The 26459-nt window shown below is 39.0% G+C and overlaps 1 protein-coding gene across 3 annotated transcripts in view; it reads left to right on the top strand.

Annotated features, from left to right (window-relative positions):
* Positions 1-26459, top strand: part of LOC140476947 (zeta-sarcoglycan) — a 956705-nt gene that overhangs the window by 485455 nt on the left and 444791 nt on the right. Inside the window, exons 1-2 of one of the 3 annotated variants that reach the window (XM_072569957.1) lie at positions 693-807; positions 24977-25171. In XM_072569957.1, the coding sequence (XP_072426058.1) occupies positions 24977-25171 (195 nt within the window). In that variant the 5' untranslated portion in view covers positions 693-807. Of the gene's footprint in view, positions 1-692; positions 808-18534; positions 18568-24976; positions 25172-26459 lie in introns of those variants that run through there. The other 2 variants (XM_072569968.1, XM_072569948.1) reach the window with 2 other exon arrangements.

The raw sequence follows: 26459 nt of genomic DNA, 5'->3' as shown, positions 1-26459 counted from the left end.
GAAAAGAACACAGGGTATAGCAACTGCAGCTGTAAAATAATCCATGAGATTGCACATGAGAAAAACTGTAAAGTAAGGAAAGATACACAAGACTGCTCTTGTGCCCAGCAGTATTCCATTCTTACTTCACCGGAGAAGAATTCTGCTATCTTACTGACAGTCTTTTTGAAAATCAAATTCAAATGAGGCAGAAACACTATTGCCAGCAGCTCCAAGCTCTGAACTTGAGTTTGGCTTGGCCTCAGGAGCACAATGCCACTAAACGCTATCCTGTTGCCATTGGTTACAGCGCTGCTGAGCTTCTTGCTCGTAGTTTATTTGCATCTTCGCTTTTGAAATTAACCTCCATTCCTAATATTGAAATGCTGTTTCCAATATTTAATCATGCTCTGTATTTTTTTTTCTGTGAATAAACTTTTGTAAGAACCTAAGAGATTCAGGTTATGAAATATTATTCATTGAATTGTTTTTTTTTAAAATTCATTCATGGTTCATCAAATCGCTAGTGTGCTTGTAACTGTTATTTTTGAGAAACATAGCTGAGAGCCTTGGCCAGTCATATGCTTTGCCTCCAACCAGGTTTATTTTTTGTGCAGCCTTAAGCTTGGGTGCTGCTGCTTTTTTTTAATCTAAGGATACAGAGCAGTGAGAGCAGCGTATGAGAGAATAAGAACACTTATATTGGCTGAAATGCAAACAGGAGAAACGTGTACAGGCAGAAAGAGATGTGACGGAGAGACAAAGGATTGAAAATTAAACAAAATCAGTATGAGATAGGAAGCAAGAATAAATGAAGCAGGACAAAAGGTAAGAAAAGTTTGAAGTAAGATTACAGTAAAATATAAATAAAGTTAAAGACATGGAAAAGATTGGCAATAGAATATAGTGTAATGGCATGCAAATGCATTATCTGTGTAAATAGAAAGAACAACTGCAAATGCTCATAGGCTGAATGACCAGGGCACTGCAGATAGTTTTCAAAATTGTCACCCTTACTGATACTACTGTAAGTGCTATGGAGAACTGGAAGGGATAAAATGGTGTCAATTGTGCTGCTGACCACTTCAGCTTATCCCACATGTATCTCATACTAGATTGGCACTATTATTGGCGTGCCATATATATGCTATTAGCATGCGGGGAGATGGTTAAGAGACATTAGCATGTCTATGAGACTCAGTGTATACAGAATACTTGCCCTCAGCTGCATGAGGAATGTGTTATTTAAAGTACAGGCATTTAACTTATAGGACTGATTTTGATTTACTTCTGCTCTGGAGAAGTTTGTGGAAGTATTGTGCTTTCTTTTGCAAGCTCCCTGGTAAGCTCGAACACTCATTCAGAGAAGCAGAGGATTGCAAAGTGGAGTGCAATAAAAGACTCAGCAGCAGAGCAAGGCCCAGCTAACAGTGAGTGGGAGCTGAGAGAGAGTGAGGCACATGTTTAAAAAGCACAGTGCTAGAGCAGCCTTCTGATCAGGAGGAGTGACAGTTGAGCAAGTGTGAAGTGGAATAAAACTCAAGGTAGTGCAGACCCGAGATCAGGAAGACTGGGAACTGAATAAGAGTAGAGCAGAATAAAAGACAATGACAGAATAGACTTATGGCCAGTCATGAGCGCAAGCAGAAATGAGAAAACTGAGGTTGGAGCAGAGAAGAAAGCAATTGCGGGACTACAATCACTGATTATAGTAGTTACTAAGTAAGGACATGAGATTTAAAAAAAAACTAGAATAATTAAATTGTGTTTTAGGTCTTAAATTTGTTGTTAAAATCTTAAGTTTTACTTCTGATCAATTTACTTAGCAGTCCAATAAATAGAGGCATAATACTAAAAGTCAGGTGGAAATTAGAGAGCTCGGTAGTAGATTGAATGCAGGACCTCAAAGGTTGTAATCTCTGGATTATTGCCTGTGTTAGTGAGTATCTGAATAGGTGGATAGAACGTATGAAAGGTATGGCTAAAGATTTGGAGCAGGAGAGATAGCTTTAGATTCCTGAATCACTGGATTTGTTTCTCAGTAAGGTGGGACTTGTGCAAAACTGACAGGTTATACCTAAACTGGAATAGAATGAGGCCAACATCCTTACAGGTTGCTTGCCTGTGCAGGTGATGGTGGTTTAAACTAATTTGGTGGGGAGATGTGATACATGCTGAAAATACAGTAGGAGATGATGCATAGACAAGTATAGCAGATGAACAATGTCAGTCTAGAATGCAGTGCAAATATCACGAGGTTGAAGCACAAGGCTGGATGCTTACTTTCAAGACTGCTCACAAGAAAATAAGGCAGATGAGTTGAGGGTGTTGATTAACACATGGGAATCTTCGCTTTCATGAGACATGGTTGAGAGGGGACCAAGATCAGGATATTTCAGGGGTGGGGGTTTGATGGGGGTGCAGAGATGTGAGAGTGGGGTCGATCTAAAAGAGAAGGTGGTGATGCAATATTGATTAAGGAGTCAATTACTGCAGTAAATTGGGATCTTTTCTTAGAAGGTCCCTCAAATGAAGTCATATGGGTAGAATTCCAAACCAGAAAGGGTGCAATGGTGTTGCTGGGGGTGTACTATAGACCCCCTAAACAGTTTGGGAAAGTTAGAAAGGCAGACGTGGAGGCAAACCTCAGAGAAGTGTAAAAACAAGGTCGTGTAAAAACAAGGTTGACACCAGCAGTTACCTACAGTTACAGAACTCAGCAGACACTCCCTAAAAATATAAGGAAATAATAGTAGAGGGTTTCAACTTGCCCAATATTAACTGAGATAGACAAAATGTAAAAGACTTGAGGAGGCAGAATTCTTAAACTGTGTCTAGGTAATCTTTTTGAACCAACATGTAGAAAGGCATAATACTAAAAGTCAGGTGGAAATTAGAGAGCTAGGTAATGGATTAAATGCAGGACCTCAAAGGTTGTATTCTCTGGATTACTGCCCATATTAGTAAGCATCTGAATAGGTGGATAGAATGTTTGAAATATATGGCTAAAGGTTTGGAGCAAGAAGGATAGCTTTAGATTTTTGGATCACTGGATTTGTTTCTCAGGAAGGTGGGACTTGTACAAACGTGACAGGTTATACCTAAATTGGAATAGAATGAGGCCAACATCCTTGCAGGTTGTGGGAATGCTGGATCTAATGTTAGGAAATGATACTGAGAAAGTATTAGATGTGGATGTGGAAGAACATTTCGGTGATAGTGACCATAATTCAGTAAGATTTAAGGTAATTATGAATAAGGACAAAGATGGACTGGAAAAAAGTTCTCAACTTGGGGTAAGACATGATCTGGCTAAAGTAGATTGGCAGAAGCTACTTTGAAGGAAAATCTACATCTGAGCAGTGGGAGACATTCAGAAAGGTGATAGTGGGAGTACAGGGCCAACATGTTTCTGTAAAGATGAATGGTAGTATCAATTATGCCAGATACAGATACAGATAAGATACAGAAAGCTCAAAACAGCAGGTGCCCTGAGAAGTATAAAAAGTGCAAAAGATTTGTTTTTTTTAAATAGAAATTAGGAGAGCAAGGCGTTGAACAGGGGCAAAGAAATAACTAGAGAAAATGTAGAAGTCATTATGGACCAAATGGCAATTTGTGTGCAGAGCTGGAAAACATAGATGAAGTTTCAAATGTGTATTTTGCATCTGTATTCAGGATAATGTCTGTCTAGAGCATGGAATGGGGGTGTGAAGGAGGAGGACACGGACAGGGGAATGGCGATATACTTGAATAGATAAACACTGAGATAGAGGAGGTGTCAGTAGTTTCAGCAGGCTTGAAAATGGATACATACTTAGACCCAGGTGAGATATATCCAAGGCTGCTGTGGGAGGCAAATGAGGAGATTGCAGGTATTCTAACATTAATTTTCAAATCCTCTCTGATTGCAGAAAGGGGAGCCAGTAGTTAGGACAGCTAATGTTGTGTTATTATTCATGAAGAGTTGTACGGTTCAACCAGGAAATTACAGGCCAGTCAGTCTAATATTTGTGGCAGGGAAACAATTGGAAAAAGTTCTGAGGGACAGAATTAATCTCCACTTGGAGAGTTAGGATTAGTCATGAATAGTCAGCATGATAAGTCGAAAGTCAGTAAGGAGGAGATCATGTCTAACAAATTTGACTGAATCTTTCAAGAACATGCGTAGGTGGTGTAGATGAAGGTATTACACTTGTTGTAGTCTATACAGACTCCAGTAAGGCTTTTGACTCGGAGGCTAGTGTGCTACCACCTAGGTCATGAGATCTTATTTTGAATAGTAACTTGATGCACTTTCCCAAGTGCCTTGGGATATGGACTGGTCTTATGCCATGCTAAAACAATGCTCCTGATATCAGGGGAGGCTTGAGTACATTCTAGAATCTGTCTTCAAGCTGATGGTGGTCTGCTTCACCAGTTAACATGATCTTGGGTTTCAGCTCCACTTTTCTGCCTGCTCCACATATCACCCGATTCCCTGAGAAACCAAGCCTTTGTTTATCTAAGCCTTAATTGTATTCGACAAGGGAGCATCCACAGCCTTTGGGGTGGAGAACTCCATAAGTTTCACAATCCTTTCACTGAAGCAATTCACTGCACTAATCACAACCTGCCAATGTATATGTTTCTTTTGTATGGTCTTTGTTCTTCCATGGAATATGGGCATTACTGACAAGGCCAACATTTGTTTTTTCATTCTCAATTACCTTTGAACTGAATGACTTGTTATACCATTTCACAGGGAGTTGTGATGAACCACATTGCTGTGTATCTGGAGGTTTTTGTCAGCCATACCAGATGAGGATGTCAGATTTCTTTCCCTAAATAACCCTTGTGAGTCAGATGGGATATTACAACAATCGGTCACTGTCATTAAGGCTAACTTTATCTTTGCGTTGCATTAATTGAATTCAAATTCTAGTAGCTGCCATGCAGATTTAAACAAATGTCCCCAGGTTATTTGCTGGACCTCTGCATTATTGCCACCATTTCCCTCAATGTTGCTTCGGTTTTCAGCTCTGCAGTCCAGGAGATGAGTTGTATCTAATTTAAAATGTTAACTCTGTTTCCCTTTAACACTGTTTTATTTCAGATCTCCAACAGCTTTGAATCGCTGCATTCTGTCTGTTCTGAACATCAATCCTCTAACATTACTACTAATGCCCCAATTTCATGTTTCTTATTTCACACATAAAGTTTTCGTGAACGCAATATCAATTGTCCTTTGGAATCCTAGGTGTGCCATATTTACTAGTCCACCTTTCGCTACCCAATGAATTACATCCTCAAAATAACAAATAAATTCGGCAGATATAATTTTCCTTTCATAAAGCCATGTTGATTTGATCTCATTGGACTATGCTTTTGTATGTGTGTTGTTAAGTGTTCTTCAGTAATAGATTCCAGCACTTTCTGATCTTTGTTGGGCAAAGTCTATAATTAATTGTTTTCTCTCTTTTCTTGAATAGTGGTGCTACATTTGCTAACTTCAAATTTGTTGGGATGATTCCAGAATCTAGGGAATTTTTGACAGTTATAGCCAGAACATTCACCACATCTGCAGCTAACTTATTTTGAACCTGTGGACATAGATGGTCAGAACTTTTGGAATTTATCAGATTTTAGTTCTTTTCATGTCTCAAGTACTTTGTCTCAGAGAAAAGACATATTTTGTTACAGCTTTTCATCTTACACTCATCAGAATATTTGAAAGTGTAGCAATGTTAGAGTCCAACATCATTTTATACTGTTTAAGAAGAGAGAGCTGAATAGTTGGCGAGTGGTCTGTGGTGGACAGATTGATAGGTTGTGGTGAATGCACAAGTCAGATGATAACTGACAGTTAATTGCCAAGCTTGGATTGCAGATTACACCTCCAGCTAAGAAACACTGAATGATTGACAGTTTCTTCCAGGCTTTGTTTAAATTTTAAACCAGGAAATGTCTTAGAGTCATAAAATTATACAGCACAGAAACAAACCCTTCCTTCCAACACATCCATTTCCAACCAGATATCCTAAATTAATCGAGTATCATGTGCCAGTATTTGGCCCGTATTCCTTTCAACCCTTCCTATTCATGTGCCCATCCAGATGTCTTTTAAATGTTGTAATTGTACCAGCCTCCACCACTTCCTCTGCTGCTCATTTAATAAATGCATCATCCTCTGTGTGAAAAAGTGTGCCTCTGGGTCCCTTTTAAATCCTTCCCCTCTCAACTTAAACCTTTGCCCTCTAGCTTTGGAGTCACCTACTCTGGGGAAAAGACCTTGACTTTCAACCCTGTCCATGCCCCTCATGATTTTATAAACTTTGACAAGGTCATCCCTCAGCCTCAGATACTCCAGGGAAAAAAGTCAACCTTGCTCAGGGCATTGACCTTAGAAATGAATCGAAAAACGGCTGCACCCATTTAGTTGAGCTGAAACAGGTGCAGTGCATGTACATATGTTTTTCTGTCCGAGTGGTGTTTCCCACTAACAGGATACAGCCACCAAGCAAAAATGGCATTCTGCCAATCACACAAAAGAGTAATGTGGCTTATGAACTTCAGTGATAGTGTGAAAACCTATTGCATGCAAACCTATAAACAGAGGAACATAAATTTCTACCTGTTAATGTACCTTTTCATGGACAGGTCTCAGGTGGGAAATTGAGAATTGCTTCCACTTCTGGTCCCTTTCAAGATGGAACACACTAACCATCATCCAAATGTCTGTTGTCTCAGTCACTTTAATCATGACTATTCCTACTATAATAGATTCTGCCCTCGCCCCCAATACTCGATCTCTGCAACCCTTGGGCTTCCCCATTCAATCCCTGCCCTGAAACCCCATCAATACCTCCACTCTGGGTTTTAGGATATAGATACTGGAGACCACAAAACTATTGGCCAATCAGCTCAGCCAATTGCTCTCTGGGGAGGTGTTTCCTCCCATGAGGGAGATAGCATTTCCAGCCAATAAAAAGTCAGAATATTAAAAGCCTATGAGGTCATCAGCATCCTAATTTACTTCTGGCTATGCTCAGATAGTCATAACATATCAGATTAGATTCCCTACAGTGTGGAAACAGGCCCTTCGGCCCAACCAGTCCACACCGACCCTCTGAAGAGTAACCCACCCAGAACCATTTTCCTCTGACTAATGCACCTAACATTATGGGCAATTTAGCATGGCCAATCCACCTGACCTGCACATCTTTGGACCATGGGACGAAATGGAGCAAATGGAGGAAACCCACACAGACACAGGGAGTATGTTCAAACTCCACACGGTCACCTGAGTCTGGAATCGAACCTGGGTCCCTGGTGCTGTGAGGTATCAGTATTAACCACTGAGTCACTGTGCTGTTCAGTGAAATTATTTATGTTTCTTGTTTTAACTGTGGAACAGAGGCCACTGCACTGTGTGAAAAGGCAGTGGTTTTGTGATCTGGTGGGAAAGGATGGAAAATGGTGGTTTCCGCAGTAGTTCGGAGGAACTCTTTGTTTCAATTATTGTTTGCCTCAGCAACACCTCACTTCTAAATGTGCTTTTATAATCAGGAAAGCATCAAAACACTGAAGAAGAACGAGCTTGCCAGTACAAAAAGATAAACATCAGTCAAACCACGAACAATGCTATTCATCAATACCAGCTCGAAGGGACTGCTTCTCAAAAGTTGACCTCTGAAAGGATGTACATAACTGTTATATTCAGTCCAGAGGTGAATGACATCATGGATGTAATCCATTATCTCCTGAGATAGACAGATGGATGCAATACTGCCATGTTCCATGAAGAGAAGTAGCACTAACTTGGGTGACAAACTATGATGTTGTCTTTCTTATCATCGTTTTATGGGCTATGTCTGCTGAAGGAACAAGAGGTTGAGTTGTCAGTTTCTAACTGTGGGTAACAGAACCGAAATCCAGGGATGCAGTCTTGCTGCTCACTTTTTGGTTTCTTGCTAATGTTAATCCTGCCCCATTTTAGATAAAATCACCAAGAAGAATCGATCCCCAAGAATCAAAAATTGAAAAATAAATGGAACTGGGAATAGATCAAAAACAATTGAACACTCAACTAAAGATGAGTAGTTCTAACACTGTCTTGCTGCAGAAAAACGATCTTTCACATCTGAAGTGTTAATCTTTTTGAGTACATCCTCTGAAAAATCAGCAACTAAAGTTAATGGGATAAAGTGTTCATGACATGCTTACAATATCCTCACATTACTACAATGGGAAATCATTGGAAACACTAAAGAAATGTATTTTCTTTCAAGGTTTCAATGAAGAAACTTCAGGAAGATTTACCTTAAATGACTTGTCTCTGCATCCATTCTTCATTATTACATCTTTACAGACAAAATCATCCCTGACAGTTTTGATTGCAAGGAAGTTATTAGAGTCTATAGATTATAGTTTTTAAAAATTATAGATTGCAGGAATTAGTTTATCATTTGAATATTCATTATCCTTTTAGTAAATGTGAATTCAATTATCTCCTACACCCTCAGGTATAGATATGCTCTAGTAAAACAACATAATACAGCTAGCATATGCCCACTTATGCTGATGATTGCTGCTAAGCTTTGTTTAAAGTTTGAACCAGATAGATTGACTTTGGTCAGGGCCCTTAGAAATGAACCTGTGAATGGCTGCAGCCCATTCTGTTAAGTTGAAGTAGGTGCAGTGCGCATAAATGTGCTTTCTATCCGAGTGCTGCTTGCCCCTACTAACAGGATACAGCCATCAAGCAAAAATGACATTCTGCCAATGGCACAAATAGAAATGTGGCATATGAATTTCAATGCTGGTGTAATGCCAGGTATATAGATTGATCATATCAAATAGTATATCCTTTCAGTTTTTAGCAATAGGCAAGGTACTGAATGTTTCCAACCAGCCATGCTTGCAAAATTCACAACAGTGTTCAACAATAGATGTGACTTGCAGTTAGATAACATTCTTTGCATGATCCTGAATTTGTGAAGAATTATGCTGATAACTAATTTAGGTTTGTCATTTGGGCTCAGAATGTTAAGTACTTGCATTAACTGGAGGTGCATATATATTAATATGCGGGTTCTTCAAAGACAGAAAGAACATGTGCAGTTGGTAGTTTCAACTGAACAAAATAAATGTATGACTATTTACTTCTCATGTCCTTACCAATCTCAGTCAACATACCTGGTTCAAAAGTTAAACAAAGCCTGGCAGTTAATTGCCAATTAGCATTAAAGCATTTATACTTCAAGTAATACCATTACCAATCAAACTGTGCTTCCCAATCAATCTGCATGTTCCTCTCAGACAGTACGAATCGTGGTTTTCCTTTTGAATTGACATTCTTGTGAAATATTGTAATAAATGCAAGAAAGAAAGCTTCTACAAAATGTCTTTTTAAGCAATATTCATATCATTAATTCATTTTTAAAACTTTGATTATACTTATCACTTGAATGACAGCAGCATTCAAAGCTAAGAAACCACAGCAGAGAAGATCAGTTTCATTTGAAAAAGGGTCCCAAAAACAGTCCTTATCATAAGCAAAGAGCCTAGTTGGTTTCAGACTGTGACAGTGCGTGTAGAGGAGAAATGAAGCACAGGTGGAGACAGAGCAAAAGACAGTGGGCTTCATTCTCCCAAATGTTTTACTTCAGGAAATTATAATTCATCAAAAACTTGAACACAGGACAGCAGTCAGACAATGCAGTTAGAGTTCAAAATTCAAGAAACTTCTCCATTTGATAGGTGGATGTTTTTGTATCAATATGGAAGCTATTGCCAAGTCTCTGGACAATATCATCAAAGAACAATATGGAGATAAGCATTAGGAGGGGCTAAGTTTAGATCCTTGTTGGACTATATGAAGTTATCCTGATCATAGGTGATGATACTTTGTGGTGTCTGTCAGCTCTGTCATCATGTGGTTCAGAGTAAGCTGCCTTTGAAGTATTTAACTGCCACCTGTCCTCCCTTATCTACACTTTGATTTAGATGTTTAGTGAGTTATGGAAGAGGATACATCACTGTACAGACATGAGTACAAGAGGTGTTGTTTATTGTTGTCAAGAAGATTTATTGCATGCTACCAATAAGTACAACTACATAATAGTCAGATGAACTGTATATTCTTCACAAATTCAGGATCATGCAAAGAATGTTATCCAACTGCAAGTCACATCTATTGTTGAACACCATTGTGAATTTTGCAAGCATGGCTGGTTGGAAACATTCAGTACCTTGCCTATTGCTAAAAACTGAAAGGATATACTATTTGATATGATCAGTCTATATACCTGGCATTACACCAGCATTGAAATTCATATACCACATTTGTAAGAGGAGCAAGAGGAGACCAGATGTTTTAATAGAATTAAGACAATGGATGCATAAAAAGATGATAATGTAGTCAAGTACCACAAAAGCTGTTCAGTAATCACAGAGGGATTGTACATCATCAAAGTTATAGAGGAAATAATATGTGATTTTAGTTAGGGTTATTTCAGTGCTGTGATGAGGCAAGAAATCAATGATTCACATGTGGTTGTGAACCTAGTGAGCTTGAGAGGTAAATGGTCTTCTTTTGCTTCTGAACGTCTTCTGAAGGAAAGAAAAATGCCTTCAAATACATTGAATTACTTTTGCAGTGTAGGTATATTGGCAAAGATTTAACTCTGTTTGTTTGACATTTGGATAATCTTGCTGAATCCCTACACTGGCCTTCCAAGAGCATCCCATCCAGACTCGCCACCTTACCGTTTCCCTGTAACCCCACATTTCCCATGGTTAATCCACCTAGCCTACACATCCTTAGATACTATGGGCAATTTAGCTTGTTGAGGTGTGATCCAGTATCAGTGGTGGGCACAGTCTGATCTAGTCTGGTGAGGTACAGGGAAAGAAGGAAGAAGACCAGCTCCCTTGGGTTGTTGGCAAGGAGGCGGGGTGAAGATGGGGTGAGTCCCTGTACTAGGGAGTTGTCAGGCCACAGTTGGTGGCAGTGACAGAGTATTTGATCAGATCTGGAAGAGTTGAAACTGGGGATGTATGGGATCTGTTCAATAATTATTAATGAGGCAGACTGAGTTACTGTTTTATTTACTTCCTCAGAACCCTCTAAAGTCTCTGATTTTTATGGAGCCTTATGGCGAGTTCCTACTGTAGAGGACTTATTCCTAGTGTAGATGAATTGAATTTCCCAGGCAATTCCTATTAGTGTGTACGACAATGGGGATTCTTCAGAGTCTCCATGTACAACTCCTATTTATGCCTGAATAATGGCTATCTGGTCAGTTGAAATTCTGAGCTCACATGTTACATGACCAAAAGCTCAATGAGATAGGTTTTAAGGAGAGTCATAAAAGAATGATGACAGATAGAAAGATAGAGAATTCCAGCATTTGGAGTATAACCAACTAAACACATGGCCAAAAAGAGCAGAGGAATTAACTTTGGGCACACTCAGTCGCCAAATCTAGATGAGCACAGATATCTCGGAGAATTGTAAGGCTGGAGGAGATTCTAGAGATGAAGGGTGAGACCACAGATGTATGCAAAACCAGGTTGAGAACTTTAAAATAAATTTGTTGCTTAACTAAGAACCAATATAGGGTTGGAATAGACAGTGATGATTGTTGAATGGGACATTGGGTGCATTAAAACTTGGACAGCAATGTTTCGGATGACCTCCAGTTTATGAAACATAGAATGTGAAACAGCAACAGGATTGGAACCTCCAAATCTATAGGTGATTGAGGCATGCATAAGGATTTCAACAACAGATGAACTGAAGCAGGGGTGAAGTGTGGGATGTTAGCAAGGTGGTAAAAGGCAATCTTAGTGTTGGTGTGATCAGAATCTCATCTTATGACACCGAAATTGCAAACAAACTAATTTAGACTTGGACACAATTGCTATAGAGAGAAGGAGATTGGTCGCCAGGGAAGAGAGTTTGGAGGATGTATTAGGATTTCAGACAGAAGCTCATAGACAGTTAGTTGTCAATAAGTACCATTGTTTAACAACACTGGGACACAATTGTAAAGTAATGCAGTTACTCAATATGTTTACACTGAGAACATTTGAAGGTGAAATACTGCTTTTGCTGTTCTGGATTGGAAGCTGTATGCCCTTACTACTGGGGCTGAATAAAGTCCTTGTTAAAACAATGGGAAATTTGAACCTAAAAAAATTGGCAAGTTTGTATTTGTTGTGTTTGGCAGGGATGAGGTGAAGTGTGGAATCCCAACCTCTGGGCTCCCTAATCTAGGCCAATATAGGTCTGCTGGCCTAATTGAATAGTGACAGCTCTGATTTTGTGTCTTCTGTTATAAACCTAGGCATAAATAAATGCTTTCATATAAATAGTCTCTTCACACTTACAATAACTTCACTAAAAGCCATTGATTTAGAGGTTAGTGAAACTTCAAAGTAAAAAAAAACTTGCTTTTGGAGATTACAAGCAATTCTAACAGAATAACAGAAATGGATTTTGCTTGTTTCAAAACTCTGAAGATTACTGGTTTAAATTGCTCTGGCAATTTACTTCTGTAAAATGTTTGGCATCAATAGTTTTTTAATGCCCCAGAGTATAAATCATTTAGCTTGCACTGCTGTATTTCCTTAAAGTATTATCAATATTTGGTTAGGAGATTGAATTCATGTCAAGCATTTATTTAAACCCCACTTTAATTTGCTTTCGTTCTGTTCACAAATTATGAAACACTGATTGAAGTAAAATGAGGATTTTACTGTGAACTTTACAGCCTGATAGCTTCTCCATTCCCTTCTCTATGTGTGAAAATCTGAGGTTTCACTGTTGTTGAACTGTGTCACCATCATCCACCTTGTCATTTTGCATTATGGGTAGACAATGTAATAAATAATAACAAGTCAGAATAATTTTCAATTCAATTTGGTGTTGTAGGTAATGAAGAGAAGCATAGAAATGAAATTTAGAGAAAATTAAGGAAGTTACCTCTAGTATTCTGGGTACCTCCAATCATCATCATCATCACACAAAAACAAAGCAGATTATCTGGCCATTACAACATGGCTGCTGGTGGATGTTGGCTGTGGACACAGTTACTGCTACGTTTCCTTACCTGAAAAACACAGTGACTACACTTCCAAAATAAAATGCTTTATCATTTTTAAAGCGCTTTGAAACATCCAGTGATCATGAAAACTGCTGTATTAAATGCAAGACCTTATTTTACTTGTATAAATATTCTAGCTCTGGAACCAAAACAGAAGCAACAAAAACAGAAATTGATGACAAAACTCAGCAAGTCTGGCAATATCTCTGGGGAGAAAGCAGAGATATCATTTTGAGTTCAGTAACTCTTCCTCAGAACTGATAGCAGTTAGGAAAATGTGATATTAATAGTGAAGACAAGTTGATGGAATGGCGGTGTGAGGGAGGTTGTGGTGTGGGTGGGGGAATACGGGAGGGGTGGATGGATAAATGGAGATGGAGCACAGAGAGAGAGAGAGAGAAAGAGATGAAAGAGGTGAACAAATGAGGATATTATTGATAGTAGAAAGAAGGGAGACTGAAGAGTGATAATGAGAGCTGAGAAGACGAAAGAATTGGTAGGCTGTGCTGAAAGTAACTGAGACAGGACTGAATGTGGGAATGATTAAAAAACATGGAAAGATGGAATGAGGTTCTAAAGTTATTGAACTCGATGTTGAGTCCTAGAGGCTGCAGGGACCCTCTTGGTAAATGAATACTGTTCTTCAAGGTTGTGCTGAGACTCGCTGGAGTACTACAGTAAACCCAAGGCAGAGACGTGGGCATGGGAACACGGCAACTGAAAGCTCGGGGTCATTTTTACAGACAGAAATATTTCAGACTTTTGTGCCCAAACAACGCCTAACAATTTGTATATCACAAGATATTTAGTAGTTGCAGAGTACTGCTGAAAAAGTACATATATTGCTGAATCATTTCATCTTGGTTGGTTAGAAAGTGGTCTCTGATTGACCTAAGTATTGCCATGGAAATTAACAAATTAGATTATGACTCACTGTTAACTCCTAAGCTTTCCTTAAATTGGAATCAACAAGTTTAACTTCAGTCAAGGTATTGCCCTGAGGAATGATGCAGAAAAGAGCTGTTGTTAATTTTGTGAATTTGAAATAGGAACAATGTTTCCACGTGTTCTTTCAGTCTGCATAGGGCAGAGTCCTGTGTATTAATATACTGAATGAAACTTCCAGTCAGCCCACATGTGCCACACTGCAGACCCAACTGACAATCGTTCAAGCTGGATTATTTTGCAAATGCCGTGAAAGCACATCAAATGTTGGATACTGTTTGAGTTTTGCATATGCGATCAGGATTGATATACTCATGGCCTTGCCTGCCAGAAACAGTGAAAGGACATGATGACAATGTTTAGGATGTATGACCTTCTTTCATAATTCCTTGAAAGTGGAGTTGCAGGTAGACAGGATAGTAAGAAGGCATTTGGTATACTTGCCTTTGTTGGTCAGTGCATTGAGTATAGGATTTGGGAGGTCTTGTTGCAGGACATTGGTTCGGCCACTTTTGGAGTATTGCATGCAATTCTGGTCTCCCTGCTATAGAAAGGATGTTGTGAAACTTGAAAGGGTTCAGAAGAGATTAACGAGGATGTTGCCAGGTTTGGAGGGTTTGAGCTATAGGAAGAGGCTGAATAGGCTGGGGTGATTTTGCCTGGAGTCTTGGAGGCTGAGGGGTGTCCTTATAGGTGTTTATAAAATCGTGAGGGAGGTGGATAGGGTAAATAGACAAAGTATCTTCCCAAGGGGAGGGGAGTCCAAAACTGGAAGACAGGTTTAAGGTGGTAGGGGAAAGATTTAAAAGGGATCGAAGGGCCAACGTTTTCACACAGAGGGTGGTGTGTGTATGGAATGAGCTGCCAAAGGATGTGGTGGGGACTGTACGATTGCAACATTTAAAAAGCATCTGGATGGGTATATGAATAGGAAGGCTTCAGAGGGATATGGACTAATTGCTGGCAAATGGGACTAAATTTATATGAGATATCTGGTTGGCATAGACGAGTTGGACCGAGGGATCTGTTTCCATGCTGTACAGCTCTGTGACTTTATGACTCATTCCAAGTTCCTCATGAGTGTGATAGGCAGAACAGCACTTTGACTTGATGGCAGTATCCCCTCTGTGGTGACACCTCTTGTTTATGACACTACCATATAACTACTGTGTGAAACATCTAGCTTCACTTGTAGATCAAACCTTTGAGGTAACGTACCCTTCTTGGGGTAATCTTGCTAAACAGTCAGCACTTTATTCTCAGTCAATAAAATATTGTTTCCCTTTATGTTGATATGCTTGCTCATTTCCTGATTAGTACAAAACAAAAAAAAACTTCACCTTACTGCCTATTATTATGACAAATGGTTTATTCTGCTTAAACACTCTATCTTTATTAATTCTTTTTAAAATTGCACATTTTTGAGAGCAACAATGCTTTTTCTCCTTTTTGCTTGTCTTTGTTATTTTCACAGCCCGTATTATTTCAATTGTGAAATGAAATCATTGTCCTGCTCCTGAGATAATTTTGTTCTCAGTACAACAATATGTTCAGTCAAAATGTTAGATGGAATCTTTTTCAATTAATTGCAAATATTTAATCAAAAGATTGTCCTCTGGGTCAATCTTGGTTTGTTGTGATAATTAGGCAGACAGTGAATGTAGGAATGGTGCCACCTCTCAATTGAAGCTGCAAGAGGGCAGAGCCACCTTAATGTTCAGGCCTCACTAACATGAGGCCAGTGAGCTGTAATCACCAAAAGGGGATATTGAGGCAGCAAGGATGGTGTGGAAATGTATGGAAACCAACCATATGCTGCTTTCACAGAAAAGCAATCCCTGGAAATGCAGGCAAGCGCAAACAGGATTTAGGCCAGAATACATTTGTGGATCAGGAGGTACAGTCTGAATAGCAAATCACTGGCACATTATTGGAGCAGCCTGCAGCAATTCCTTTAAGAACCACAATTTAGATTACTTACAGTGTGGAGACAGGCCCTTCGACCCAACAAGTACACACCGACCCTCCAAAGAGCAACCCACCCAGACCCATTCCCCTACACCTACCCCTTCACCTAACACTATGGGCAATTTAGCATGGCCAATCCACCTAACCAGCACATCTTTGGACTGTGGGAGGAAACTGGAGCACCCGGAGGAAACCCATGCAGACACGGGGAGAATGTGCAAACTCCACACAGACAGTTGCCCGAGGCGGGAATTGAACCCGGATCTTTGGTGCTGTGAGGCAGCAGTGCTAGCCGCTGTGCCATCGTGCCGCCCTTAGTTGCTCCACATCAGCAACAAATAAGTGTAGAGAAATATAGAGCTTAGAAATAGGAGCAGGATTGGGCCATTCAGCCCTTTAAGTCTCTTCAGCCATTCAGTATGAACAGTACCTTTTTTTTGTTTTTCATACCCTTTGATCCCTTTGGCCTTAAAACCATATCTAACTCCTTCTTGAAAACAGTCAATGTTTTGGCTTCAACTGCTTTCTGTGGCAGACTAGACCACAGGCTGACCACTCTCTCGATGATGAAATTTCTTAACTGGTGGGAAGAGCATCAGTTAAGTCTTTATGTTTGGGGCAGGTGAGGATGGGAACTGGAATGGTATGTGGTTCTGCAGGAATAGGGAAGCTGTGTCAAGTCCTGGGATGGGAAAGAGTGTTGTCGGCTTCCAAGGTGGGGAGGGAATGGCTTCAGGTCTGCAGTCCAAGTCCAAATGCAATATCCAGGCTTGGGATGAAATGACTTTTGTATCACACAAATGCCAGGCAATACCATCTCCAAGAAAAGATAATTGAAACTTCACCCTTTGAATTCAATAACATTACCATCGCTGAAAAAGCTACCATTAAATATTCTGGAAGGGTCCATTCACCAGAAACTGAATTGAACTAGCCATAGAACTACTGTGGCTATAAGAATAGGTTAGAAATTACAGATCCGACAGTGAGTAATTCACATCCTGACTCCACAAAGCCTGTGGAAATGTTCACTGATGATTGTGCAATGTTCAACATTTGCAACTCCTCAGATGCTGAAACAGTCCATGTTCAAATACAACAAGATCTAGATAATTTCCAGACTTGTGCTGTTATGTGAAAAATAACATTCACACCACACAAACACCAGGCAATCGCCATCTCCAATAAGAGACAACTAATCACAGCATCTTGGTATTTAATGATGTTACCATCACTCAATCCCCCACTATCAATATCCTGGAGGTTACCATTGACCAGAAACTCAGCAAGACTCACCACATAAATACAATGGCTACAAGAGCAAGTCAGAGGCTAGAAATACTGCAGTGAGTAACTCACCTCCCAACTCACCAAAGCCTATCTATCATTGACAGGGCACAAGTCAGGAGTGTGATGGAATAATCTCCACAGCTCCAACTGCACTCAAGAAGCTTGACACCACCCAGGATAAAGCAGCCCACTTGGTAAATACCACATCCACGGCCATCCATTCCCTACACCACTGATGCTCAGTAGCAGCAGTAAATACTATCTACAAGATGCACTGCAGAAATTCACCAAACATTCTCAGACAGCACCTTCCAAACTCACAACCACTTCCATCTCGAAGGACAAGGGCAGCAGACACACGGGAACACCACCACCTTCAAATTCCCCTTCAAGCCACTCACCATTCTGACTTGGAAATATATCAATGTTCCTTTAGTGTTGCAGTGTCAAACTCCTGCAATTTTCTCTCCAACAGCAAATTTGGACTCACAGCAAATGGACTGCCACCTTCTCAAAGGCAACTAAGTATGAGCAATAAATGCCATTCATTGCATGCCTAAGTCAGTAAACCCCGCATCCCATGAATTATTAAAAAATAGTTATGTTTAAAATTACTTTTATAAACTTACCAAAAATATGATGTTTTGTTTCAGGAAATATGCACTTCTGTTTTCAATATTAACTTCTTCATGCAGTGGGAAACTGACATACTTATATCTCCACTTTGTTCTTTCCACTCATATATTAACTAATAAGTGGTAAAATGATTCAGCATAGTTTGTAGGAAGGTGCAAATATGAATGAAATGATGAAAGATGTGATTAAAAAAAAGTGAGAAAATAATCCACCTAGGGAATCAATTCTGCTCAAAAATAGCAATCTGATGTTGTACTGATATTCATCTGAATTTTAAGGATTGACTACAAATGTTTCCACCAGCGATATCAAATATTGAATAGGGATAATTGAATTCTTTGTTGATTGGAAAGGTGATTAAAGACAAATAGCATGGAGTTCGCTGAAAATGAGGACGGGCTTCCAAAAGGTTTGAGAGTGATGCATTACTCACTCTCAAACATAGGACAAGAAAAATAGACTAGATTGGCAGAGAAAGAAGAGGAAGGAAACAAGAAAAGTAGCAGAATGCCATGGATAAACCACCACAGCCACTGGGTGTTTTCACCTTCACTAATAACCTTCAGGCTAATGACAGGTGGTGAGAGAATCAGCAGCAGGAAATAAGCTACTGATCCTTGTCCTGAACAATCTGCTCATCGCTGTCCATGAACAAGAGGTAAGTGCAGCTACTTAAAGTCCAGGAGATTATTACAACTTGGGGGGGGGGGGGGAAGGTGTTCACAAATAATTATGTTTTTTTTTCTTTTGTGTTTCATGCGATTCGGCCATTGGTGGAAAAGTCAGCATTTTGTTGCCCAATCTAATTGTCCTCGAATGGAGTGACAATATGAAGCAAGTTACAAAGCCTGTTCATTGTTAACCACATTATTATAAACCAAAACAGCAAATATCCTGCTCAAAAGGGCATTAGAAGGCACTTTTTTTTTGTTTAGGACAATCAATGTTAGTTTCATTTACTATTACTGGACCAACTTTCAATCTCCAATTTTTATTTATTTGAAATTAAATGCCACCATCAACTATGGAGGAATTTGAACCTATACCAGCAGAATATCAGCCTGGCTGTTTGGACTACTGGCCCAGGAACATTACAGAGACTGCACTGCTGTCTCTGCTTCCTATGTTGACATCTGTCTGACTCATTTTCTAACGTAAGGAGAGCAATCCTTATTTGTTGAAGAGGATGGAAGACCACGTTAGGACTTGCACCAGGTATAATTCAAAGTAAAGTCACTTTGTGAACTGATAATACAAATACCTGTGACATAAGAGTGAAAGCAGCAAGTTCTAGATATAGCTATGTTGTAGGTCAGGTTAATGTTTTGCAATGCTGTCATACTTAATCATGAACAGTGGCAGAAATTAACAGAAATTAAGCATTTAATGTAAAGGACAGGGCAAACATTGCTAGCTAGAATAGATGATGTTTCTTGGCCTCCTCTGAGGATTCAATTACACAGACATCAATCTTCAGTCAATTCCGTTTTCTCTACATGATGTCAATAAGCAGCTGGGCCAGAATTTGATTGGACTAATAGAGATCCCACCTACTGTTTGGAAACTGATGGAGTAAGTCCAGCAGTTCAGTCGGGAAGGCTCAATTGTATTACGTGTTATTCAGGCACTTCAGTGATCATAGCCAGGCTTCCCTGCATTTGAAACCTCCATCATTGGCTACCAGCAAAAACGAGTGGAGTGTTGTTTGCAAGTAGAATGAAGTATAAAAGTCAGACTGAATGAGGTATATTATAGGATTAGAAGCAGTTCAGTGATGCTTCCCTCAGCTGGTCCCTGCGATGAATGTTTGTCTTTTGAGGAAAAGTTAAGTCTGTTTTGCCTGTATTCATTTGCATTCAGAAGAATGAAAGATTATTTTATTGAAACAAGTAAGATTCTGAGTGGATCTGACAGGGTTGGTGCAAGAAGGACATTTCTCCTTTAGGGGAAATCTGGATGGAGGAGCCAGACATTAAAAATATTATGTCCCCCATTTAAGATGGAGATGAGGAAGAACATTTCTTCTCTGAGCTCAGAATTCTGATGTTAGACTTCATAATTCCCTTCTCCAGAGAGGAGTGAAGGCAGGGTTACTGAATACAATTCAAGGCTGAGTTAGGTGGACTTTTGATTGATAAAACATTCAAGGATTATAAGGGATGGGCAATAAAATGGAGCTAAGGCCACAGTCAGATCATTTATGACCTTGATGAGTGGTGAAACAAGCTCAAGGGCCCAAAATGGCCTACCCCTGCATTTATTTCTTATGATTTTATGATCCAGGTCAAAGTGACTTGTGAAATTTATGTTGGCATAAATATCCATCCAAACACCCAGCAATGTATGTGGCTACTGTGTGAAATATCTACAGGATCCAACGCATCAACATGTCAAAGCTTTTCTGGCTACACTTCTAAATCCCTCAGCTTCCACAGGGACACGTGCAACAAATCATGGGAACGCCATCACTTTTAGGTGCGCCCTCATACAAGGCTGATTCAGACTGTAGCTGGGTCAAAGTCATGGAATTTCCCAGCATTGTGTAAGCACACACAGTGGTAAAAACAATGACTGCAGATGCTGGAGGTCGTGGGCCTCCTTCACCGCCGCTCCCTCACCACCAGATGCCTGGAGGAAGAACGCCTCATCTTCCGCCTCGGAACACTTCAACCCCAGGGCATCAATGTAGACTTCAACAGTTTCCTCATTTCCCCTTCCCCCACCTCACCCTAGTTCTAAACTTCCAGCTCAGTAACTGTCCCCTTGACCTGCCCGGACTTGTCCTACCCGCCTATCTTCTTTTCCACCTATCCACTCCACCCTCTCCTCCTTGACCTATCACCTTCATCCGCTCCCCCACTCACCCATTGTACTCTATGCTGCTTTCTCCCCACCCCCACCCTCCTCTAGCTTATCTCTCCACGCTTCAGGCTCACTGCCTTTATTCCTGATGAAGGGCTTTTGCCCGAAACGTCGATTTCGAAGCTATTTGGATGCTGCCTGAACTGCTGTGCTCTTTAAGCACACACAGTGTCATGCTTGAAAAAGTAGGACCACCACCTCATTGCAAACATAACACCCTACCCCCAAAGGACTCCCTCTCTGTCTCTTGAGTACTGACAAATCCTACGTATTATTACAGTTGAATATCATGCACTTAAGTTTCATGACAACTACTTGAAAGGGATACAGAAAACAAATAGATTTGTGCTTTTAGTAACTGAATTTACTACTGATGAAAAATTATACAACCTCAGAAGACTATCTCTGTGGCTCCTATTTTATACCAAGATGAGGAAATTTGTAGTTGGCTTATTATAGATGATGGTGATAAAGGAATAAATCAAATGTAAATTCTTCAAACAAAGTATAATTTGAATTATTTCAAGAGCGAAAAAATGAAGAGATTTTTCAAACAGGTAAGATAGGTTAGTGCATTGACAGAATTTCGGTGTGTTGAAAAATTACCATAAATGTGCATAATTTGATCTACTTTAGTAATATGATAGGCATTAAATGTTAAAATTAATCTTTCTATGACTTATCAGACTGTAAACCTATACAACTCCAAAACAGTTGATGCGAATGTAATGTAAATGTCGGAAGAAACGTTGGTAAATAAGACAAAATGCAAGATAATAAAACAAGATTAATTAAGCAATTAATTCCTCTATGAATAAAATGAACAACAAAAACAAAAGTTGAGATGAACACAAAACTACTTGGTTTTGAATTTGACTTAAAGAAGTAGCCAATACCTTTAAGCCAATGAATAAACCTGAAATTTCAAACTATTGAGGGGCGAGAAAAAAAGAATGGCATGAATCATTCTAAAATTTACTCAATTTCATTTAAGTTGTGGCTGAAATAAAATTCATACATGATCCATGCACATGAACACCAAATAATACAATTAATTTAATCAGCTAAAAATATGTAATAAAAATAATGTGGATAGTCCATATTGATATATTCATTGCTCGACTTTAGCATTTTAAAATAAATTGCACTTTAATAACAGGAAATTAGGTATTAGAAGCAGATAAACATGTCCCCTTAGTGAAATTATTACATTACAAATTGGAAGCAGGTGAAACTAACAAGTTAGGAAATGTCACTGTATATCCCTAATCTTATGGATCGTTTCCCAGTAAATTGAGCTCATTTTGTATTTGGAACATTTCAATTAAATTTTACACTGACAGGAGGTGAAAGGTTCAGAACATTTTATCCTTTTCTACTTTTTGATAAGATCCATCATAGCCCAAGTTTATGCCAGAAAGTAACTTGTTGTAATTATGACCTCCTCAATATTAGTTCCCAATTGTTCCTTTTTTTAACTTCATCTCAAGGTTTGTATGTTTTCAAGCCATGCACTACAAAAAAAATGACGTTACTCGCAAAATATCCTTGACTAAGGTGTAAAATGACAAGAGCATTATGGTGTTAAAATGGCTGCCCATGTGGTTAAGTGACTTTTGTGCATAAATTTGATTGATTTGATTTATTTTTGTCACCTGTACCAATATACAGTGAAATATATTGTTTTGTGCGTTGACCAAAGAAATCATACCTTACATAAGCTCATCAAGGTAATAGAACAGAATGCAGAATGTAGTGTCACAACTGCAGAGAAGGTGCAGAGAAAGATCAACCCAAATATATGAGAGGTCCATTCATAAGTCTGATAACAGTGAGGAAGAGGCTGTTCTTAAACTTGTAGGTGTGTTTTTTCAAACTGTAGTATCTTCTGCTCGATGAAAGAGGGTGGAAGAAAATATAACTGGGGTAGGAAGGGTCATTGATTATGTTGGCTGGTTTCCCGAGGCAACGTGAAGTGTAAATGGAATCAATAGAAGAAAGGTTGGTTTCCATGATGGACTGGGCTACATTCATAATTCTCTTAGTATACATTCATACTAAGCTGTGATGTATCGAGATAGGATGCTTTCTATAGTGCATCTATAAAAATTGGTAAGAGTCATGCCAAAGTTCCTTAGCTTTCTGAGGATGTAGATGTGTTGAGTGCACTTTCTCAACTGTAGTTTCAACATGAATAGACCAGAACAGATCGTTGGTAATATTTACTCCTCACAACTTGAAGCTCTCAACCACTTCCACCTCAGCATTATTGATACAGACAGGGATGTGTCCTCTACTCTGCTTCCTGGAGTCAATGACCAGCTTCTTCATTTTGCTGACATTGAGGGAGAGATTGTTATCTTTACATCATGCCAATAATCTATCTATCTTTCTCCTGCACTCTATCTTGTTGTATTTTGAGATCCAACCCACTACAGTGGTGTCATCAATAAAGTTGTAAATGGAGTTAGAGCTGAATTTGGCCAGACCATCATGCATGTATAAGGAGTATAGTAAGCATGTATCCTTGCGGGGCACTGGTGTTGAGGATTATTGTTGAGGTGTTGTCACCTATCCTTACTGATTGCGGTCTGTGGGTCAGGAAGTTGAGGATCCAGTTGTAGAACAGGGAGCAGAGTCCTAGGTCTCAAAGTTTGGTGAAGAGATTTGTTAGAATTATGGTGTTGAAGGCATATCTAAAGTCAATAAACAGAAATCTGATGTTTGGTGTCCTTGTTATCCAAATGTTCCAGGGATGAGTATAGGGCAAGGGAGACGGTGTCTGCTGTGGATCTATTGTGACAGCAGGCAAATTGAAATGGATCAAGGCAAATCTGGGAGGCTGGAGTTGATGTGTGCTATTACAAACATCTCAAAGCACTTCATAATGATAAATTATCTCAAGTCTTTGGAACCTCCAGTGTTATCATAAATGCATGAGACTTGGGACCATAGTAGGTCAGTGAGCCAATTGAATCTTCTTCACCATTCAGTGAGATCACAGCTGACCTGAGAATGCTCAATTCCAATTTCATGCATTTTCCCCACAACCTTTGATTCCCCTAATGATTAAAATCTATCTATCTCCATCTCATATAAGATAACTGACCCAGCATCTGCAGTAAAGAATTCAACAGCTCAGTCCTTGCTGAGAGAAATAAAATGCCTCTTCCTCATCTCTGTCTTAAATGGGTGATTGCTCCTCTAAGATTATGCCCTTTAGTCTTAGACTCTCCAAACAAGGGAAACAATCTCTCTGTATCTATCCGATCAAGCCTCTAAGAACTTTTTACGTTTGGATATCTCTCCTCTCATTTTTCTAAACTTCAATAACTACATGCCCAACCTGCTTAATGACACCTCAAAATGAAATCCCTCCATACCTGGAATTAACCGAGCAAACATTCTCTGTACTACCTTCAGTGCCAGTGTATCTTTCCCTAAGTAAGGGAACAAAAACTGTTCACAACATCGTAACCATCTATCCCTTCTGCTTTTGATAGCATAAGCTCCATCACTTTTTCCAGCTACCTTCAGTTCTAAAGAAGTAATATTGAACTCAAAGTGTTACAATTTCTCTCCACAGCTGCTGTCAGACCTGTTGAGTTTCTCCAGCTCTTCCTGTTTTATTTCACTTCAAACTCTGCTATAATTTAATATTATTGCTTAATTTATTCTCTCACTTTGATATCTGTTTTTGTATGTGTGAACGTGATTGTGTTTGTACGCATGAAATTTTGAATATTTCATTATTTTACTTAGACTAGATTCGTTATAAGAATTACAGTCATCTTGTTGAAAACTTAAGGAAAGCTGTGTTTTCTTTTAACTGTCCTACCATGTAACCTGTAAAATTCTCACTAATTTGCAAGGATATTTTGTTAAAAAAAAAGACTACTGCTGTCAAAAAGGAATGGGAAAAGAGGATAGCCATCCTAAGCATCCTCGTATCATCATGACCTATTTTGTCAATTTCCATAGATTATCAGGAGATGCATTGCAAATATCTGAAGTTCTTTTCTTCTCGAACTACAAATCTGTACTCTTGTTGTGCTATTTCATAATTAACTCCAAACCTATATAAACTCCAGTGCATATCAGTAAACAACTCTGCACCTGCCTTCATAATATATCTATAATTTAGAATTAAGTTGCTGTCATTTAGTAATCATGTGATTGAGTGACAATATTGTTTTTGTTTTCAGATGACAAGGGAACAATATATCTTGGCAACACAACATAACAACCTACAGAGACCTGAAAATCAACAAGTTTATCAAGTAGGAATTTATGGTTGGCGAAAGCGGTGGCTATACTTTTTTGTGCTCCTCCTAATGGTGACAATGATTGTCAATCTTGCATTGACAATATGGATATTGAAAGTAATGAAATTCTCTGTGGTAAGTGCCTGTTGACTCAAGGCTTTAGGTTTTTTCAGTTTCCGATAGCAGCTTTAGTGAAAAACCCTTGAGAATGTGTATAGTACATTGGGTGTGAGAGGTAACTGACAATGGTCCTCAGCCATACATTTCTGTAGATCGCCAATAATTTTACAAGGTTTAGAAATGGAAATTAAAGTTTATGCTACACTTATTATTTAGCTTTAAATGACAGGCATCCCCTTAAGTATGCAAAGGGGAGATCTGAATTAGTAATTGTATAGTAATTTACCTGTGCTATCTCAAGAAAATCTCTTTCATAATTGCATCTATATCTTCAAGCATAGCTATCAATATTCAATTTACTCTAAAATTGTTTTTGTCCTCATGTTATTGGAAATGATTTCTTATACTTGGCGGCAATTCTTGGATATATGACCATACTTAGCTGTGGTAGCTGTGATTTTGCAATCATTTCCATTCATTTGGTGCTGCTTAAAGCTATTACAGTTATTAAAATGTAAGCTATTGAAAATCTAACAGAGAGGCCATTCTATGTAACATTGACAAGGAATATTTTAAAACCACCCCTGTCTGGTCAGAACTGTGCAGGCTAGAGTGGTTGGGAAAGGTTAAGACTGCAGGGGTGGAACTGAAAATTGCATCAAGTACCATCCTCTTCACAGCAACATTTATCTTACTTAATCTGAAATAGCTGCCCATTGAGACACAATTTTACTAGCTTTTGACCATTAGCCCATCAATTCCTTCCCTGATTTAAAGTCAGGAATGGTGAAGGATGCTAACATTCCAAAAATATTACACTGTACATGCTACTACCTTTGTAATATTAAAACACAGCATTGGAAACAATGAAGTGGAACCTAACAAGTGTGACTGTTCAAATGACATCTTGAGTAGATTGTCAAACTAAGTAGAGAATGTAATTTTACCAAGACATTTGACAACCAAGCGTAATTTAGACAACTGCAGGCAGCCAAAGCCTGCAGTAATGGGCTAATTTGTGATACGAATTATTAGTTAAATGTTAGCTGCATATTCTGCTTTGAAGAAATTTGCATTGTACATTACTGGAGCAATTTTCACTCTGTTTCATGTTTGAACATGGTTTATTTTTGAAAGAGGGTTTTCTTTAATACAAACTATACACATTATTTAGTTTAATGATTTAAGTTTGCCTTGTGCTGGTGATGAATAAAGTATCCCACAGTATGCCCAAAATATATTTTTGGCTTTTCTTATTAATTTATAGGAGGTGGACATTACTGGCTGGGCCAGCATTGAAGCC

The sequence above is a fragment of the Chiloscyllium punctatum genome, chromosome 1 (assembly GCF_047496795.1).
Source record: "Chiloscyllium punctatum isolate Juve2018m chromosome 1, sChiPun1.3, whole genome shotgun sequence".
Classification (NCBI taxonomy): domain Eukaryota; kingdom Metazoa; phylum Chordata; class Chondrichthyes; order Orectolobiformes; family Hemiscylliidae; genus Chiloscyllium; species Chiloscyllium punctatum.
The sequence above is the reverse complement of the archived record's forward strand: the minus strand, read 5'-3'. Positions and strand labels throughout refer to the sequence as shown.